A 21,530-nucleotide genomic window follows, 5' to 3' on the forward strand; every position below is an offset into this window, starting at 1 on the left:
CCAAAAACTTGTGGAAAAAAATTACATGTTCAAAAGACTCACAATGACTCATAGAATATACGTTGGGGTGTTTTCTTTCCAAAATGGGGTAATTTTGTGGGCCTTTTCATTGTATTGGAGTATGCTCCAAGGCCTTCAAAAGTGTGATAGGTTGTTAGGAAATTATATGTGTAATTTATGCTCCTAGAACACCTGGAGGTGCTACTTGGATGTGGGCCTCTGTATGCAGCCAGGCTGTGTAAAAGTCTCACACATGTGGAATCGCCATACTCAGGAGGAGTAACAAAATGTGTTTTGGGGTGTAGTTGCAAGTATGCATAGGCAGTGTGTGAGAAACTTGGTAATATGACAATTTTGTGGAAAAAAAATCTTAATTTTGCAAAGAATTGTGGGAAAAAATTACAACTTAAAAAAACTATCCATGCCTCTTACTAAATACCTTGGAATGTCTACTTTCCAAAAGGGGGTAATTTATGGGGTATTTTTACTTTCCTGGCTTGTTAGGGTCGGTTCACACATGGGCAACACGACTTTAGCGCGACTTTGTACCGCGACTTCAACGCGGCTTCAGCGCGACTTTAGCGCGACTTCAGCGCGACTTCGGCAAATTACGAGGCGACTTGAAGTCGCCTCCATGACAGGCGACTTTGCCTGTGGCCAATCACCTCTCTGGGAGGGAGGGGGGGAGGGAGGGGTTTTCTCTGCAAAGTCGCTTGACTTTACAGAGAGATCCGACTTGCAGGCGACTTACATTGAGTTGAATGGGTACAAGTCGCCTACAAGTCGGATAGAAGTAGTACAGGAACCTTTTCTGAAGTCGGAGCGACTTCAGTAGTGTCAATTAAGACGCTCCCATTGCCTACCATGTTAATCTAAATACAAAGCGACTTGGGGCGACTTGGGGCGACTTGAGGGCGTACAAGTCGGATCCCAAGTCGCCCCAGTGTGAACCGACCCTATGTGTCTCAAGAAATGAAATAGGCTGTGAGTACATCAGGTGTGATCAATTTTCAATGATTGCCACCATAGCTTGTAGACTCTATAACTTTCACAAAGACCAAATAATATATACTTATTTGGGTTGTTTTTACCAAAGATATGTAGCAGTATAACTTTTGGCCAAAATTTATAAAGACAAATTACTAATTTGCTAAACTTTATAAACGAAACAAAGAAAAATGCAATTTTTTACAAAATTGTCGGTCTTTTTTCATTTATAGCGCACAGAGACCTACATAAATATTCAGGCTGCAGCCTCTGCGCATTCACCCACTAGATTCTAGAACTATCCACAAAGTTCCAGAAAACAGGGGGGGGGGTAACAGAGCTACAGCCCTTGCACAATCCTCTGCCCACAAAGGAGCCATACTAAATTTACCTCACCTAGTAACACTGAGGGTGCTACACTTGTATTATGATATTTATTGTGCCATCAGTGTTACTTTAATGTGCTAAAGAGATTCTGAACAATGTATTTGACATTGATATTTGTTCTGGGAGTTATTGAAGCAGTTATACACTCACATGTCACTGTCTGTGTCTGATTTATGCTTCTTCTTCTTTTTTCTTCTCATCAGAAATGCAATCACTGCTGCTGATAATATAAGAAGTGCTACTAACGCTCCTCCAAGAATACCCAACATGCTTGTGGAGAGTCCCTGGTATATGGGCTTATCTGAAAAATATGTAAAGAATCAAACAATGAGCATCATCACACTGCTGGTTCTCTGCAGAATGAGCTGGTAGATGACATAGAAAGCCACAACCAGGCCCTACCAATGTCCTGCTGTCAGTCCTCAAAGATCATCCACATCAATACAGACATCGTGAGAAATACTCATCCACTGCTGGACCACTGCTTGTGCACTCATGTTCAATGTACTGCTGGAACTTTGCAGATTTTCCCAGTATAAGGCAAAAAGTAAGTTACTGTTATCAACTACAGTGTGGTGTTGTGTGTGAATCAAAAGAGTGGCTAAATCAAATTCTAAATCTTTTGAGAAAAAAAAGTTTATATATTCATTTTAACAGTGTACTTTCTTTCTGGTAGCCTTGAGTTCTTGAAATTCAATTTGTATAATACAAGTAAAAGAAAACGCTTAACACCTAACCTATTGCTGTAATATGGATAATCATGCTGATCGGTCACATGACCTTTCCCAAGCTACTTGTCAAGAAGTCTGTGCAGATGTGGAGGGTCTTTGAGGAATTACTTCTGTAGACGGTTCACCTCAATCCTCTGAGAGAGACCTTAGACTGCTGTTGGTTTGCATTTATTATACCAAAACGTAAGGTTTTAGGCTCTTTCATTTCTATTATGGCTGTATATTAAATTAACTCGGCAATGAAGATGTGTTCATATTTACTTTCCAGTTGAATGAATAAGAAAAAACTAACTGGAGCAGAACTTCCACAGATCTTAATAAATAATTCCCATAGGATAGAAAAGTAATACATTTTAATTTTGTATGCAAATATGGATATGCCCATTATTAAATATTTATTTTTAATTCACAGCTTTTTTTTTAAATATCTTGTTGATGCTTTCTATATGTAGACATAAATGTTCAACATAAAAAAAATATGGACTTTAAATGGGAGCAGGGCACCTTACGTGGGATCAGGGCACATTATGTGGGAGCAGGGAAAATTACATGGGAGTAAGGTACATTACATAGGAGCAAGGCACATTACATGAAAGCAGGACACATTAAATGGAAGCAGGGCACATTAAATGGGAGCAGGGCACATTAAATTGGAGCAAGGTACATTAAATGGGAGCAGGGCACATTACATGGGGGCATGGCACATTAAATGGGAGCAGGGCACATTAAATGGGAGCAGGGCACATTAAATTGGAGCAAGGCACATTAAATGGGAGCAGGGCACATTAAATGGGAGCAGGGCACATTAAATTGGAGCAAGGCACATTAAATGGGAGCAGGGCACATTACATGGGGGCATGGCACATTAAATTGGAGCAAGGCACATTAAATGGGAGCAGGGCACATTAAATGGGAGCAGGGCACATTAAATTGGAGCAAGGCACATTAAATGGGAGCAGGGCACATTAAATGGGAGCAGGGCACATTAAATTGGAGCAAGGCACATTAAATGGGAGCAGGGCACATTACATAGGAGCAGGCACATTATGGGGCAAACAGCAGGGCACATTACATGGGGCACTTTATGGAGCACACGGCACTGCACATCATGGGGCACACAGCATGGCATAGCACATTATGAGGCACACAGCACTGCACATCATGGGGCACACAGCATGGCACAGCACAGTACCAGTCTCCTTTATATGCAGAGCATGGCAGGGAATCGTCTGTGATGAGTCCTCTCCTGGTGCACTGTTCCCTACCAGCCCATCCTCCCCATCCCAGTGGATGTCACATACAAGCAACTGGGAAGGACTGGTGGGGAGGAGGGACTGCCGGAGAACAGTGGAAAAATGTATTGCGTACCACAAAGCTGTGCATGGGCATGTGGAAGTGATCTACCCATCAGCTGCCTGTGACTGATGGGTAGATTGTGGCGGAACCCCTGGGGACCTATCTTGGAACCCTAGGATTCTACTGAACCCCAGTTGAGAAACCCTGCTTCAAACTGTACTTTCAAGTTGACATTCAAGAGCTGAAACTACAAAGAATAAGGGCCCATTCACATTCCCCCCGTGGTCCTCTTTCCCCCGCAGCGCTGCTGGCTTCTCTCCTCTCCCACTGGTAGATGCTGTGGGTACACAGGGGAATGTTTCAGGATGGAAAGCGGGGGAAGGGGCCAGTAAACATGTAATTTGCTGGCCCCTTCATTTGGTACCAATCACTCCTGTGTCCATTCATCACTGAAGCACTATGTTCCCTTAAGGGCTGATTAATGCAGGTGAAGTTAAAACCAGGTAGGCTGTTACTGTATGAGGCACCGCAATTTCTAACAGCAGCCCTGTAGACAACAACCTGCTACATTCCAAGTCCCAAATCCTTTTTTGGCTACAATAAAAGCGGCACAAAATGGCTAACATGTTTCAGCCATGACAGACTTCTGCAAAGCATTTGATTTGCTTTGAAGAAGTCCGTCATGGCCAAAACATGTTAGCCATTTTGTGCCACTTTTAATGTAGCCTAATAAAGAATTTGGAACTTGGAATGTGTCGGATAATTTCTTATATAGGGAAAAAAGGACTTGCATTTTTACACATCATGGGACATGGTGAAGATGTGTTGGGGTGCTATTAAAAATCAATCAACGCACTAACACATTAACATTCTTCTACTACATGTTGCAGTAATACGTGAGTTTACAACACATTACAGCAAGGAGGATAGTGTGAATGGGCCCCAAGCAACCTATGCAGCATTCAGCATATGTTTATTCATTCAGGCTGCTGTGGGCAGCTGGAGACAGCTGGCGGGTGCTAGACACAGAGTGACAGATTCTCCAGCTGCAGAACAAAGAGAAAGAAGTGTGCAACTTTATGCTTCCATCAGAATGTGAGAGAGGGAGTGTGAGAAGCAGAAATTCACTGTTCTTGGGCTTCTGTCGAGCCACAAAAAGAATCTGTACACACGGAGAACACAAAATATGGTCAGTATCTGAACGCTTGCCAGTTCATTAAAAGCTGATTATTGCAGGTGACATTAAAACCAGGCAGTTGACCGAGGCAAATTTTAAATGGCATTTCATATTTGGCAGGGGGTACTGCCGCTAAATGCGAACTGTTCAAGTGAATGGGGCCATTCCGCAACCACCCTGTAACTGCAAGCAATGTGTTCAGTATTTTGAGGGTTAAAGCAGGTGGTGAGGCGGTGACATATTGTCTCGCCATCCATCAAAAACCCTCTGAATAGTGATCCACCGCAGAACATTAGTTGAATAATAGCCACACATGTAAATGAGCCCTTATTCTGTTTAGCTGAGGCAACAAAGAAGAGAATAGCTTGAGACCAATGCTTAAAAAGTGATAATGTTTTCTGACATACAGAGACCACTACAAGGGGGCAGGAAAACATATGAAAAAATATGAATTAAGATGTCAGATTAGTTAAAGAAGCAGCTGGATCAGCTGCAGTGGAGAGCTGCTGTTTATCAGATGTGGGGAGGAGAGGCCACAGGTGGTTTTCCAAGTTCAACCATGACAATTAATATATTTATTAATGTCACTGAAAAGCTCTAGAGTTCAATTAGTAATGTTTACACCTTGGGAAAACATATCCTGTAAATGTAAAGATCAGCATATAATTTCCCAAGATAAGAAAAGAAAGTTCCAATGCCGGTTCAGCTAGTCTTCTCTCTCCCTGAAAATATGCATGAAGACAACTAGTTGAACCAGCATCAGAACTGTGAATTTTGACTCAATGTTTGTCTAAAATTTGTAAATGGTCAACAATAGGCTTAAAGAGAACCTTTCATCATTGGCCTTATGCAGAAATTTGAATAAGTAGTATTTCATTATAATTGCTCAGACTTAAAAGCTTATTTAGTCTTACTTATTTTCTCCAGGCCTAACACTTTATCTAGAGTGAAAAAACTAAAAATAGCTGTGCTTAATGTCAAATTGTGTTAAAAAGAAAGCTAAAAATAGGATTGTTATAACAGCTTACCTGTAAAATCCTTTTATTGGAGTACATCACGGGACACAGAGCAGCATAGTAATAACTATGTAGGTATATAGGCCACCTTCAGGTGATGGACACTGGCATACTCAAGACAGGAAGTTCATTCCCTATATAACCCCTACCGTGAGTATGTCAGTTTTTGCAGCAAAGCAATATACCTAAACTCCATAAAGAGGGGAGGGACCTCTGTGTCATGTCATGTACTCCAAGAAAAGAATTTTACAGGTAAGCTGTTATAAAAATCCTATTTTCTTTATCGTACCTCACGGGACACAGAGCAGCATAGTAATAACTATGTGGGACGTCCCAAAGCAATGCTATTTGAGGGGAGGGAGACACAAACAAAGCAGGGCGCCAACAGACTTGAGGACCTATACTGCTGCCTGCAGCACGCTGCGCCCGAAAGCGATATCCTCATGCCTTTTTACATCCACTTGATAAAATCTGGTGAATGTATGAACAAAAGACCAAGTTGCAGCCTTACAGATCTGAGCCATGGAGGCTTGGTGATGTACTGCCCAGGAAGCACTGACTGATCTGGTAGAGTGCACCTTGAATGGAACTGGGCATAGGGGACCACTTCGAATGAAGCCACCATCTTTCCTAGCAACCTCATGCAGAGGGATCTCTTTTCAACCTGACCACCTGCACCAGCTCCCTTATGGTGCTGATTTTTGCCTGAAGCAAAAACACCTTTTTTCTGGGCCGTGTCTATGATCAGACCTAAGTACTCCAGCCTTTTTAGTGGTTTTAAGGAAGACTTTTCTAGGTTGAGAATCCAACCTAGGCTCTCCAGGTATTTGGCTGTGCTGCGCATGCTTTGTTCGGAGTGGACAACCGACCGGTCTACCAGCAATAGACCATCCAGATATGCCAGGACTGTTATGCCCTGTGCCCTTAGTCTGGTTAGAGGTAGAGCCAGAACCTTTGTAACTACCCGGGCTGCTGTAGCCAGCCCGAAGGGAAAGGCTACAAACTGAAAATGGAGCTGTTCAACCTCGAACCGCAGGAATCTTTGGTGAACAGGAAAAATAGGTACATGCAGATATGCATCCCTGATGTCGATAGATGTCAGAAGTTCCCCTCCTTGTAGGATAGAAACCACCGATTTGATCGACTCCATGCGAAAAGGGTTTTGGCACTGTGAAGAGGTTTGCATAGAACTCCAAACCTTGCTCTTCTGTGGGGATTTCCATGATCATCCCCTGAGCCAGTAAACAATCTAATGCCTGTAAGAGAGCTTGCCTTTTCCCTGGATCTTTGGGAATGTTTGACCTCAGAAAACGAGGTGATTGAAACTCTTGAAACTCTAGTTTGTACCCTATAGCTCTTCCCCCCATCTTGGCAAGCGGGGGCGCCCCTTCATGATGAGGCCTTGGAGTTCTGCTTTGTAGGTTTCTGTCCCCAGGACTTCTTCTGTCCCTGGGCCTGACCCTGAGGCTTTCCTCTAGACCCCGTTGACGGAGGCCATTGAGACTGCCTAGAGGCTGATGGGCCTGATCCTGGAAAAGGAGCTCGCTTAAATGAAGGACGTTTATTCCTTCTTTTGACTGGCAAAAGAGTGATTTTCCCACTAGAAATCTTTTGGATGTATTTGTCCAAATCACCCCCGAATAACCGATTCCCATGGAAAGGAAAACCAGTTAGGAGCTTTTTGCATGGTGCCTCGGCTGACCAATTTTTCAACCACAAGATTCTACGCATGTGCACCAGTACAAGTGCAAGGCGCCTGGTGAATAGAATCCTAAATGGCATCAATGGCAAAATATAATGCCCTTGGCAGTTTGGCTAAGTCCCAGGTTTGTTGCACAGGAATCTCCTTAAGGGCCTGTTTAAACTGGTCCTTCAGGGACTGACAGATGCCTATTGCAGCGATTGTCGGCTGACTAACTGCACCTGCCAAAGAAAAAGAGGATTTTAAGAGAAATTCCAATCTTTTATCTGTTGGATCCCTAAGCATTTGAGCAATGTCTGCTGGACACGTTAGACTTTTATTCACACAAGAAATAGCAGCGTCAACTGCTGGTACATTCCATCTTTTGGTGAATTTTTCCTCCATGGGATAAAGTACTGAAAATCTTTTTGAAGGGAGAAAATGTTTATCTGGGTGATCCCATTCAGGGTAAAGGAGCTGTTCCAATAATGCATGGACAGGAAACGTATGCAAAGTCTGAGGAGGCTTTAGGGAACCCAAGGAAGACACAGAACTTTCGGCTGACTCAGTTAAGGGCAGCTTGAAAGCGGAACGGACCATCTCTGTAAGGGATTGCACCAGCAATTTCCCAGATTGCGAGGCTGAAAAGGGCTCTTCCACTGTTGATTCCTCAGAAGAGGAATCATTGAAAAGTCTTTCCCCCTGATCCCTGAGGTGGGGGAGGGGGATCTACCGCACTTCCTATCTCTCTGGATGGAAGATGCGATTCAAGCCACTAATCTCTCCTCTAGCCCCAGCAGGGCGGAGGAAAAGGCATCTTCAGTCACGTAAACAGGGGCTGAGATGTTAGAAGCAGCTGCAACACCCATTGGACCCAATGGCTCATCCTGGCTAGCCACTTCTGGTACTCAGGTGAAGATGGCACGGTGGAGGCCTGACTAAAATCTTCAGCGCCTGTGGGTGATGCTTTAGGTGCCTTTTTTACGGTATTCCTACCAACTTTTTTGGGAGGCATGGTCCTAAGCACAAAAGCCGAGGCACTTAAACAAATGCACCACTTGCTGAACTATGGTCCAGCAATAAAATGCCGCTAGTAAAGTTCAGCCTGGTGCTGAGTAAAATGTATTTCCTCCTAAATGGGAATGCCTGTATGCAGCGCCTTACGTGCCCCCACCGCTCCTGTGTCCTGTGTGATCAGACAGCTGCACTCTCCAGCTTCCAGCTGAGGAGAGTCTGTTTTCTGGGCTCAGCGGCCCCAACGCCTGTGATGTGTGTCCTCGTGGATGCTACGTCCCACACACGGTGCCACGCTTAAGCCACACCCCCTCCGTTCATCAACCCGTCCCTCCTTTTGTTTAAAATTTGAAGCAGTTCCTGCCAGTCGTCAGGCCCAGCAGGAGCGGAGGGGAGGCCGGATCAAATGGCAAGCATAAAATCACATAGGGAGGGGGATAGGGGGGAATACAAACTACTGTTGTAACTCCCAACACCTTAGTTCCCCCAGGGGGGAAAAATGCAGTATTGGCACTTTTTTCCTGGATGAGGAATCCCCCATGAAATATTCTGTTGGCTGAGACTACACACATGCTGTTAGCTGTGACACAGAGCTGAACTGAGAGGCAACGTACAAAGGTATGTACCTCTAGTGGAGAACTTAAGGCATGACAACATTTTACTCAAGGAAGAAAAATCATAGGTGGACTTTTTACAGTTCCTAGGCTTCTTCCCTTACCTTATCCTCGCCGCAGGATACTGCTAACAACGGACAGATCCAACCTTTACCCATCATGGCGGGCTGTGTTTAGTAAACCTTCAAGGATTGGGTCTCTTTTTATCGGGGTTCCACTCCCTTGGACCTGTATAGCACACTGCCAGGAAAACTTTATGGTAATGTGAGCATGACCAAAGCACTGGGTCTCGGGGTCTAGCCCTCCAAGGAGAGGCGTTACAGGCAAAACCTTGTTCTTCTTATACGAGGCCCAGGTACCATCCACTTTGGCCTCAGTGGCACTTTGGATGGATCCGGTCTGTAGAAGCTGTTTTAATCTGGTAAGGATTTTCCAGTGGAGCTCTGTAAAGCACATCTTCAAACGTGACCAACACCTTAGACACTGGCGAAAAAACGGAGGTACACCCAGTAATGGGAGAGGTTATATAAGGAGTGAACTTCCTGTCTTGGGTGTGCCAGTGTCCATCACCTGAAGGTGGCCTATATACCCACATAGTTATTACTATGCTGCTCTGTGTCCCATGATGTACGTTAAAGAAACTAGTTTCATCTGCACTCAACAACACAGTCAAATACAAAATGTGATAATACTCAGGAAAAATGTAATATTGCTGCACTGCTCCTTTAAATAAATACCATTTCAATATGCAAATAGTATAAATGTGCAACTATGCACAAGTAATAATAGTAGGTAATAATAAATACACTGTGCCCTTAAATAAATTACCTAAAATGTGCAAAAAAATAAAAGATATGTAAATAAATAACTAAAAACAAACAGTAATTTATTAATGTAACGTTCATAACGTGTCTTCAAATATTATATATTCTATTGGAAGACAAGTTATGAATTTTATATCGATAAATTACTATTTGTTTTTAGTTATTTATTCGCATATTTGCACATTTTAAATATTTTGTATTTAATGGCCTGCTCAATGACCAGGCAATTTTTTGCGATACGGCACTGCGTCGCTTTAACTGACAATTGCGCAGTCATGCAACGCTGTACCCAAACAAAATTGATGTCCTTTTTTTCCTACAAATAGAGCTTTTGGTGGTATTTGATCACTTCTGCAGTTTTTATTTTTTGCGCAAAAAACAAAAGAAGAGCGACAATTTTGAAAAAAAAACACAATATCTTTTACTTTTTGCTATAATAAATATCCCACATTTTTTTTCAAAAAAACGAATTTTTTCCTTAGTTTAGATATGTATTCTTCTACATATTTTTAGTAACAAAAATCGCAATAAGTGCATATTGATTGGTTTGAGCAAAAGTTATAGCGTCTACAAAATAGGGGATAGATTTATGGCATTTTTATTATTTTTTTTTTACTAGTAATGGCGGCGATCTGCAATTTTTATTGGGACTGCGATATTGCAGCGGACAAATTGGACACTTTTGGCATATTTTTGGGACCATTGACAATTATATAGCGATCAGTGCTATAAAAATACACTAATTACTGTATAAATGTCACTGGCAGGGAAGGGGCTAACACTAGGGGGTGATCAAGGGGTTAACTGTGTTCCCTCACTGTGTAATAACTGTAGGGGGATGGGACTGTCTAGGAGGAGAGAGATCAGTGTTCATACTTAGTATGAACACCATCTGTCTCTACTCCCCTGAAAGAATCGGGATTTGTGTGATTACACACACAGATCCCGGTTCTCGCTCTGTCACGAGTGATCGCGGGTACCCGGCGCTCATCGCACCCGCCGGGCACTCGCACCGGCTCCAGGCACATGCTGCGCGCGCGCGCCCCTAGTGGCCAAAAGGAAAAGCGATGCAAGGTAACGTCAATTTGCAGAGCCGAGCCAACCTGCCACAGTAAAACTGCGACAGCTGGTCTGGAAGTGGTTAATAGACATGAGCCATGCCAGCAGGGGAGTTGGGTGGAAGATGGAGATGGAGTGCTAAGAAGGCTGTCAGTGACCCTTGAGGGTGCCCCCTAGTCTAAGGGGAGGGGGGTTACCATGGGTCTGGGTCTTGAGTGAGAGTTAGTTTTGAAGACTGTGGGGAGAAGTTAGGAGGTGTTAGTGAAGGGCTGGAGGGGATGGGAGATTATGGGATGCTTACTTGACTAGACTGGAGGGCTAGTCAAAGGTGCATCTGCAGCCAGGTGGGTTGGCAGTGCCTTAAGAGGTGGTGCTGGGATCAGTAGTCACAGGAGTGAAAGAAGCTGGACACTGAGCTTTGCTACACAACCAAGGGGCCTTAGGTTTCTGCCTGCAATGGGCTATTGCTTCATCTGACTGAGTGACTGTTGGATAATTCACAGTGTTCCAGATGAGTTCTGTAAGCAGGTCAGCGCTGGAGAAAGAAGAGAAGCTGTACATAGCTCCCAACTGTCCCTGATTTCGAGGAACTGTCCCTGATTTGGAGCAATGTCCCTCTGTCCCTCTTTCCTCCTCATTTGTCCCTCATTTTGGTCTGATCTATATAGATGTATATAAAATGGACTTGTTATCTATCAAAAAGTGTTTTCCAGTACTAAACCTTGCAACTCATTTCTAAATTGCTGCATTTGTAAATTCCAAAAGCCAATGTAAAGTAATAGTAGTAGTAAAAAAGCACTTGTGGGTTTAACCAATCTTGTTTTTTTTTTACAATTCTCCTTTAAGGGGGTGTGGCGGGGGGGGAGGTGTCCTATGCCTGCATGCTTTTGCTGATAGGTGTCCCTCATTCCCATCTCAAAAAGTTGGGAGGTATGGTTGTATATAGAGATTACATATAGAGACTGTATATAGGAAGAGTTGTCCCTGAAATTTGTTCTTAAGTCAAGTAAGCATCCCATAATCTCCCATCCCCAAGGCCCTTTTTCTCTGAGAATAGGTGCAGGAACTCCCCCCTTCTGAGTCACCCCTTGTCTCTGCCCCTACCCACCTCTGACCACCGTCCCTTGATTCCACCCCCTACCCACCTACCAGTACTGCCCCCTTTAGAGTATACAGAACCAAGTATCATTTTGTGGTGCTAAATCATTTGTATGGAACATGTTAATGATAAAAAGAAAGCAGTAAAATAGATCCCCTGCAGCCAGGAATAGAATCCCAGCAATAGATCCCCACACAACAATAGACTTCCCCAGCAACAATAGTCCATAGATTAGATTACAATAGATTCCCTGCAGCAACAGTGAACCACCCACAACAAAATATCACACCCAGTAACAAAATATCCACCCAAACAACATTAGACCCCCCCAGCAGCAACAACAGATCTCCCAGCAGCCAGCATCAATAGATCCTCCAGCAGCCACTAAAAATAGACCTCTCCCTCAACAGTAGATCCCTTCCAACAACATAAGACCCCCCCAGCAACAATAAATTCCCCATCAGCAACAATAGACCCTCACACAAAATCAGATCCCCACCACTGACAATAGATCCCCTAACAGCCAACATCAATAGACCCTCCAGCACACCCCAAACCCCATGCTATTACATACATTCAGTGCTGGAGGTGCCGGAACTGCATTCCCCCCACGTTCACGCTGAAAAAAAGCCCTGCCTATCCCTATCCAAGTTATTATCCCACAATAAACTAAAAAACAACAAAGTCACAGGCTGTTCTCTGCCTTAAGTGTGCCTGTGAAGATTTGGTATGCCTGGCTGGGCAGGGTGGGGGATCCCAGTCACTTGCGGCTCCTTGGGGGGTGCACTATGCTTCATTGAAATAAGTACTAAACAGTTTACTTGCTGTTTTTATAATCTTTCTAACCTGTGCTGTTCTGTAGAAATCTTCAATCCAATTATGTCACTGGTGCATGCGCATTTTTGCTTTGATTCATGGCATAGTCTGTGTGTTGTCAGCCCTTTCCATAAGATGCTGTGTCTGTGTCATCTACTCTCAGCAAAATTGCTTTACAATCCCATGAGAGTATATCCCCATTCTTAGCCACCTGAAACACCCCATGTGACTTGGGGGTGTAAACATAGGTGCTGATCATGGGACAAGCAGAGAGGGGAGAGACGATCACTTGCTGTTTGCACTCTACTGCAAATAATGAATGCACACATGTGAGAAATTGGCCATTACTGAGAGAAAGGGTGGAAGTATCTTAGGCCCCTTTCACACGGGACGGATCCGTGTTGATCCGCCCCGTGTTTATCCGCTGCTCAGCGGGGATCGCTCCGCTTTCCCCAGCTGAGCAGGCAGATGACAGGGCGGGACCCGCACACTGTGCAGGGACCGCCCTGTCAGATCTCCGCTCTCTCCTATGGGGGATCGGAGGAACACGGACCGTCTGTCCGTGTTCCTCCGATCCGCTCTGCAGACGGATAGAAAAATAGGATTTTCTTCCGTCCGCAGAATCGGACGAGAGCGGAGGCGGACGACATCGGGTGTTAGCGGATGTACATCCGCTGACACCCGCTATCCCATAGGGATGCATGTATGTCCGTATTTCACCTGAAAACGGATGGATGAAATACGGACATACTGTCCGCATGTGTGAAAGGGGCCTTACACTATAGTCGGAGAGTGGGGAATACAGGCAAGGAGCATGGCACCATGGAAATTCACTTGAAGAACTCATCGGCACTTGCACTTTGCACTAATGGACTATATGAATTAGGATTGTTGCACTGGCACTTTATTTCATATTATATGTTTACTTATTGTTTGGTGTTTGTGCACAAAGATACAGTATCTCACAAAAGTGAGTACACCCCTCACATTTTTGTAAATATTTTGTTATAATATTTTCATGTGACAACACTGAAGAAATGACACTTTGCTACAATGTAAAATATTGAGTGTACAGCTTGTATAACAGTGTACATTTGCTGTCCCTTAAAAATAACTCAACACACAGCCATTAATGTATAAACCGCTGGCAACAAAAGTGAGTACACCCCTAAGTGTAAAATGTCCAAATTGGGCCCAATTAGCCATTTTCCCTTCCCAGTGTCATTGACTCATTAGTGTTACAAGGTCTCAGGTCTTAAAGGTGTGAATGGGGAGCAGGTGTGTTAAATTTTGTGTTTTTGCTGTCACTCTCTCATACTGGTCACTGGAAGTTCAACATGGCACCTCATGGCAAAGAACTCTCTGAGGATCTGAAAAAAAGAATTATTGCTCTACATAAAGATGGCCTAGGCTATAAGAAGATTGCCAAGACCCTGAAACTGAGCTGCAGCACGGTGGCCAAGATCATACAGCGGTGTAACAGGACAGGATACACTCAGAACAGGCCTCGCCATGGTCGACCAAAGAAGTTGAGTGCACGTGCTCAGCGACATATCCAGAGGTTGTATTTGGGAAATAGACCTATGAGTGCTGCCAGCATTGCTGCAGAGGTTGAAGGGGTGGAGGGTCAGCCTGTTAGTGCTCAGACCATATGCCGCATGCTGCATCAAATTGGTCTGCATGGCTGTCGTCCCAGAAGGAAGCCTCTTCTAAAGATGATGCACAAGAAAGCCACAAACAGTTTGCTGAAGACAAGCAGACTAAGCACATGGAATACTGGAACCATGTCCTGTGGTCTGATGAGGCCAAGATAAACGTATTTGGTTCAGATGGTGTCAAGCGTGTGTGGGGGCAACCAGGTGAGAAGTACATAGACAAGTGTGTTTTGTCTGCAGTCAAGCATGGTGGTGGGAGTGTCATGGTGTGGGGCTGCATGAGCGCTGCCAGCCCTGGGGAGCTACAGTTCATTGAGGGAACCATGAATGTCAACATGTACTGTGACATACTGAAGCAGAGCATGATCCCCTCCCTTCGAAGACTGGGCCGCAGGGAAGTATTCCAACATGATAACAACCCCAAACACACCTCCAAGAAGACCATTGCCTTGCTATAGAAGCTGAGGGTAAAGGTGATGGACTGGCCAAGCATATCTCCAGACCTAAACCTTATTGAGCATCTGTGGGGCATCCTCAAATGGAAGGTGTAGATGCGCAAGGTCTCTAACATCCACCAGCTCCATGATGTCATCATGGAGGAGTGGAAGAGGACTCTAGTGGCAACCTGTGAAGCTCTGGTGAACTCCATGCCCAAGAGGGTTAAGGCAGTGCAGGAAAATAATGGTGGCCACACAAAATATTGACACTTTGGGCCCAATTTGGACATTTTTACTTAAGAGTGTACTCACTTTTGTTGCCAGCGGTTGAGACATTAATGGCTGTGTGTTGAGTTATTTTGAGGGAACAGCAAATTTACACTGTTATACAAGCTGTACACTCACTACTTTACACTGTAGCAAAGTGTCATTTCTTCAGTGTTGTCACATGAAAAGATATAATAAAACATTTACAAAAATGTGAGGGGCGTACTCACTTTTGTGAGATACTGTAGATATGAGGTAATTGCACATTGTTTGTTTAGAAAGAACACAGGTATTTGAATGTATAGAAGCAGCACTTGGTTTATTTTTAATATTGATCTATAAGGCCATACTGGCCTAACACTATAGTGGCAGCTGTATAACTCACATTAATTTAATTTTGATCTGATTTTGTCACAAATACACAGATAATTTAGCACATGTCCACAGCACGGGTATATCATCAAAATAACTTTTATTGGGTCGGACTACATGAACCAGCCTTTGTTCCCAACATGCATCAGTGAGCCTTGGCCACCCATAAGCTTGTGCCAGTTAGCTGGGTTTTCTTCCATGGACCTCTTTTGGTAGGCCCTGACCACTATAAACTGGGGACATAAGGGCTGCAGTATTGGAGTTGCTCTGACCCAGTCATCTAGCCTCACGCTTGCGCTTTTTTTTTTTGTTTAGCATTTTAACACAACAACTTCAGGGACAACATGTATACCCAAAAACAGTGAAGCACTCCATCATAAAAATTTACCAAATGCTGACTCAGAATGTGCATATACACAACAATGCTCATAAATTATACAATCATCATATATCATGTGCAGTAAATAAATGAAAAAATAAAAAACTTGAAAACAGTCCCATATACAGTATGATCCAATTTGGTTGGAGTGTCCAGTGAAAAAGTATACAGAAAAAAAAAAAGGCACCACAGTTCATGTGCTTCTAATAAGGGTAAATCTCCCACAGTATTCGAAATTTAACACCATGGAGTACTACCAAATAGACATGTGCAAAATGAAAAAAATTAGTTTAATTTATTTTCAGATAGATTTGTTATGTTACTAATTTTGTTTCATTGATTAGTTTCGGAATTTGTTTAGTTTACTTTAGTCTTGTTTAATTTAGTTGTCGTTTATTATTTTTTTTTAATGAATCACAAATTTTCTGAACGATTCAAATTCGGATCGGTGAAGAATGTGAAGAATAGCTGGTTGTTAAGCAGTGGGCCACATCCTTAACAACCAATGACTCATCAGCTGTCGGCAGGGTTCCCTGTTGAGAGCTGAAATGTAAACAAAAAAATGCCGGCAATAGAAAAGTCTGAAAAAAAAACAGTGAGGGGTCCCCCCCAATTCTTACCACACCCTCAGGGTCTGGTATGGATTCTAAGGGGAACCCCACACCAACATGGAAAAAAAAACGACATGGGGTCCCCCCCAAAATCCATACCAGACGCTTATCTGAGCATTCAGCCCGGCATGTCAGGAAATGAGGGGGGCGAGTGAGCCCCCCCTCCTCATGAACCATACCAGGCTACATGCCCTCAACATGGGAGGGTGCTTTGGGGCCAGGGGGCTCTGCCCCCCACCCCAAAGCACCTTGGGGTGCCTCTTCCCCACAACCTTGGGCTGTGGTTATGGGGGTCTGAGGGCAGGGGGCTTATCGGAACCTGGAAGCCCCCTTTAACAAGGGGGCCCCAGCTCCTGCCCCCCATGTGAATGAGTATGGGGTACACTGTACTCCAACCTATTCACCAAAAAAAGTGTAAGAAGTGAATAAAGATACTACACAAGTTTTTGACAATTCCTTTATTAAAAAATAAAAAACAATGTTCCCCAATGTAGATCCATCCTCAATCACACCACCTGCTGTACCCGAAAAAAACAAACCTTCAGCCTCATTGAAGGCTCCCCACCGACTGCCTGTTCCTCCATCTGACATTTCTTAAATAGGTAAGGGGTGGAGTCATCTGCTGACGTCAGTGGGTGACCCCGCCCCTTGTGATGTCACCGATCAGGGCATGCTGGGTCGATAGTGTCACAAAGGGGAGGGGTTGCTCTCTGAGGTCATAAGCTGACTTCGAGTCTTAACTATTTAAGACATGTCACACAGAGGAGCATGCAGTCGGCAGGGAGCTTGGCATGACTGAGGATGGATCTACTTTGGGGGGGCATTTTTTTTTATTTTTTAATAAAGGAATTGTGAAAAACTTGTGTAGTGTCTTTATTCACTTTTTACACTTTTTTGGTCAATGGGTAGGGTTACTATGTACTCCATACTCATTCACATAAGGGGGAAGCTCCTCCTGCCCCAAAGCAACCCCCCTCATGTTGAGGGCATGTGGCCTAGTAAGGTTCAGGGGAGGGGGAAGCTTGCTCGCCTCCCCCCTTCCTGACCTGCTGGGTTGTATGCTCGGATAAGGGTCTGGTATGGTTATGGGGGGTAGGGGGGGCCCACACAGTTTTTTTTTATTCTAATGTGGAGTTCCCCTTAGAATCTGTACCAGACCCGAAGGGCCTGATATGGATGGGGGGGGACCCCATGCTGTTTTTTTCTGACTTTTCTATTGCGGCATTCTTTTGTTTACATTTCAGCTCTCAGCAGGGAAGCCCGCTGACAGCTGATGAGTCATAGGTTGTTAAGGACGCGGTGGCCGGTTTCCCGGCCCCTGCTTTAACAACCAGCTATTCTTCACACAGAATTTGAAGCAGTCGATAACTTTTGACCGGTTCGAAATTAAAATCGTACAGAAAATTTGGAATTTGTTAGAAAATGAATGAACGAAACGAATTTCAACAAAATTTGTTACTATTTCATTTGGATGTATATATATATATATATATATATATATATATATATATTTATATATACAGTATGTATCACCCTGATGTTTAGGCAGGGTTGCTACTAAATTTATTTACCAAATTGCCTTGGCCAATTGTTAGGAGGTCAATTGATTTAGCCCTAATTCTGGAATTGCTGCACTTCTCTCTTCTGTCACTAGATGCCCGGGTGTCTGGTGACATTAGATAAGACAAGGGCATTGCAAGGACAGATTAGGAATGAATGAGATGTATCAGCCAATGGACAGGGATTCTCTTGGGTCTCTTGGCCTGCTGGGAGAACCTATTTATTTAGTGGAGTCAGGTGATTGGGGTGCTGTGCCACCTGGACGGCTGTCTGGGTGTACGTGTGTCATATTGCCCGGGCTGCTAGGCCAGAACCTAAGGCCTATCTCGGGAACATCTGACTGCTAGGCTATCTGAGAGCCTATCCAGAAGTAGTGAAGGATTGGGACTGCGGGCTTGTAGTCCAACCAGAAGTAATGTTCTGCTGGCCGGGGAACCAGTTGTCGTTAGAGGTAGAGGGGAAGACGACAAAGGGACCATCCACCTTGCTACCTGAGACCACAGTGAGTGAGCTGAGGCCAGTACCAGAGCAAACTTCTCACCAGCCGGGGACAGTGAAGAAGTGGGAAAGCATCAGCAAGTGCCCAGTCAAGGACCCACCGGGACAGCAGAGGTGACGCTTGTGGAGTGCCAAGCCAGGGACCTAACGTGTCAGCAGAGGTGAAGCTTGAGGCGTATCTGTGAGTACCAAGTCAGGGACCCAGCAGTGAAGCTGGGGTGACGCTTGAGGAAGATACCGAGTGCTACAGTGAAAGAGCTCAGGGGATCCAGTGGTTAGTGTATCTGAAGTCTAGTGAGAGAGAGACTGGGAGCTCGTTGAGAGAAGACCCAAAGTGAGTGAGTGTGGGGTAAAGAGAACTGTTCGTGTTGCAGATAGTTGAATACCTTTACCGTTAGTAACAGCTACAAGATTGTTGCTATAGGTCACAGCAGTCCTACCTATACAGAAGTGGTGTCCGGCTGGAGGCCTTCATCTGTATAGCATTCTACCTATAGAAGTCTCAGAGTCTGCCAATGAACTTTGCATCTACCTAAGGCTGTCCTGGCCCTAATCCTCTCTCCCACAGTTCTGTTTAAGAGACAATAAATCTCTTTGCATTCAAAAAGTGTCTGGCGCCCACCTGTATCGTGTTTATAACACCCACCATGCCTTGTAACACAAGGGCTCACTGTACAAACTGTATTATTTGCATGTTTTTCATGCTTTTTACCCTTCTTGATCACTATGTTTATACAATGTATTTTTTTCAATAAATGTTATGAATATTATTTTTGCTATTTTCTCATTGTGTCCTTGCCTTAATAGTCCGACCTTTGGTTACTTTTGTAGTATCTCACTTGTTTAATTTACGGATGTGGCAATATTAGTGCAACCTTTTTCCATTTTCCATGCCTTGTAACCCACTCTACACTGACGGATGTCGGCTGTCGCTAACTCTGGAGGTCACCATTGGGCTTCAGGGGCCCCAGAACTTTGCTACATACAGTGCCTTGCAAAAGTATTCACCCTCCTTGGCATTTTTCGTGTTTTGTTGCCTCACAACCTGGAATTAACATGGATTGTTTGAGGATTTGCATCATTTAATTTACAGAACATGCCCACAACTTTGAAGATGTTTTTTTTTTATTATGAATCAAAAAACAAATAGGACAAAATAACCGAAAAAGTAAATGTGCATAACTATTCACCTCCCTAAGGTCAATACTTTTTAGAGCCATCTTTTGCAGCTACCACAGCTCCAAGTCGCTTTGGATAAGTCTCTATGAGCTTGCCACATCTTACCACTGTGATTTTTGCCCATTCCTCCTTGCAAAACTGCTCCAGCTCCTTCAAGTTGGACGGTTTGCACTTGTGAACAGCAATCTTTAAGTCTGACCACAGATTTTCTATTGGATTGAGGTCTGGGCTTTGACTAGGCCATTCCAACACATTTACATGTTTCCCCTTAAACCACTCAAGTGTTGCTTTAGCAGTGTGTATGGGGTCATTGTCCTGCTGGAAGGTGAACCTCCGTCCTAGCCTCAAATCACACACAGAGTGGTACAGGTTTTGCGCAAGAATATCCCTGTATTTAGCACCATCCATCTTTCTCTCAACCCTGACCAGTTTCCCAGTCCCGACTGCAGAAAAACATCCCCACAGCATGATGCTGCCACCACCATGTGATGTGTTGGGTTTGTGCCAGACATAGATGGCCAAAAAGTAAAATTTTAGACTCATCAGACCAGAGCACCTTCCTCCATACATTTTGGGAGTCTCCCACATGCCTTTTTGCAAACTCAAAATGTATCATTTTGTTTTTTGCTGAAAGTAATGGCTTTCTTCTGGCCACTCTGCCATAAAGCCCAAATTTATGGAGCGTATGGCTTATTGTCATCCTATGTACAGATACTCCAGTCTCTGTTGTGGAACTCTACAGCTCCTCCAGGGTTACCTTAGATCTCTGTGCTGCCTCTCTAACTAATGCCCTCCTTGCCAGGTCCGTGAGTTTTGGTGTGTGGCTGTCTCTTGGCAGGTTTGCTGTTGTGCCATGTACTTTCAGTTTGGTTATGATATATTTGATGGTGCTCCTAGTGTGCTCCTAGGGATCATCAAAGATTTGGATATCTTTTTATAACCTAACCCTGACTTGTACTTCTCGACAACTATGTCCCTTACTTGTTTGGAGAGTTCCTTGGTCTTCATGGCAGTGTTTGGTTAGTGGTGCCTCTTGCTTAGGTGTTGCAGTCTCTGGGGCCTTTCAAAAAGGTGTGTATAAGTAATGACAGATCATGTGACACTTAGATTGCAAAAAGGTGGACATCATTTCACTAATTATGTGACTTCTGAAGGTAATTGGTTGCACCAGAGCTTTTTATTGGCTTCATAACAAAGCAGGTGAATACATACGCACATGCCAATTATCATTTTTTTTATTTCTGAAAAATAGTTTTATGTATATTTTTTCTACTTTTACTTCATCAACCTAGACTATTGTGTTCTGATCCGTCACATATAATTCAGATTAAAAAAAACATTGAACTAAAGGCTGTAATGTAACAAAATGGGTAAAAAGCCAAGGGGGTGAATACTTTTGCAAGGCACTATAATTATATATATATATATATATATATATATATATATATATATATAAAAACAAAAATTCACCTGAATTCACATTCGGACCGAAACGACTTGCACATGTGTACCACCAAAGAATATAACTAAATCACTAAATCAGGGTGATATGTCTTCAATTTATTATATTTTTTTATGGGAGTGTAGTGCAAGGTTTTTTATACTAAATTTTTTCAGGGACAACATGCTCACTTACTGCCTGATATACAGTATGTCACATAATGCCATTGTAACAGTATAGTCAAAGTTATTCACTTTACCTGTCAGTGGTGATAATGCTTTGGTTGATCGGTGAATAACCTGAGCAAGGGGAAAGCAAGACTAGACCAGACTGGCTGGACCACCTTAAAAAGGAAACAACACTCTCTTACATGCTGATAGGAGGAGAGAGCAGATTGTCAGAGCAATGAGCCCATCGGTGTACTTTCATT

General features: G+C 43.7%; 1 protein-coding gene across 2 annotated transcripts in view; it reads right to left on the reverse strand.

Annotated features, from left to right (window-relative positions):
* Window positions 1-21,530, reverse strand: part of NECTIN1 (nectin cell adhesion molecule 1) — a 489,765-nt gene that overhangs the window by 141,268 nt on the left and 326,967 nt on the right. For both annotated transcript variants that reach the window (XM_073602553.1, XM_073602556.1), the window contains exon 6: window positions 1,525-1,675. In XM_073602553.1, coding sequence (XP_073458654.1) covers window positions 1,525-1,675 — 151 coding nt within the window. The remainder of the gene's footprint in view (window positions 1-1,524; window positions 1,676-21,530) is intronic.

This window comes from Aquarana catesbeiana, linkage group LG10 (genome assembly GCF_042186555.1).
Source record: "Aquarana catesbeiana isolate 2022-GZ linkage group LG10, ASM4218655v1, whole genome shotgun sequence".
Taxonomy (NCBI): domain Eukaryota; kingdom Metazoa; phylum Chordata; class Amphibia; order Anura; family Ranidae; genus Aquarana; species Aquarana catesbeiana.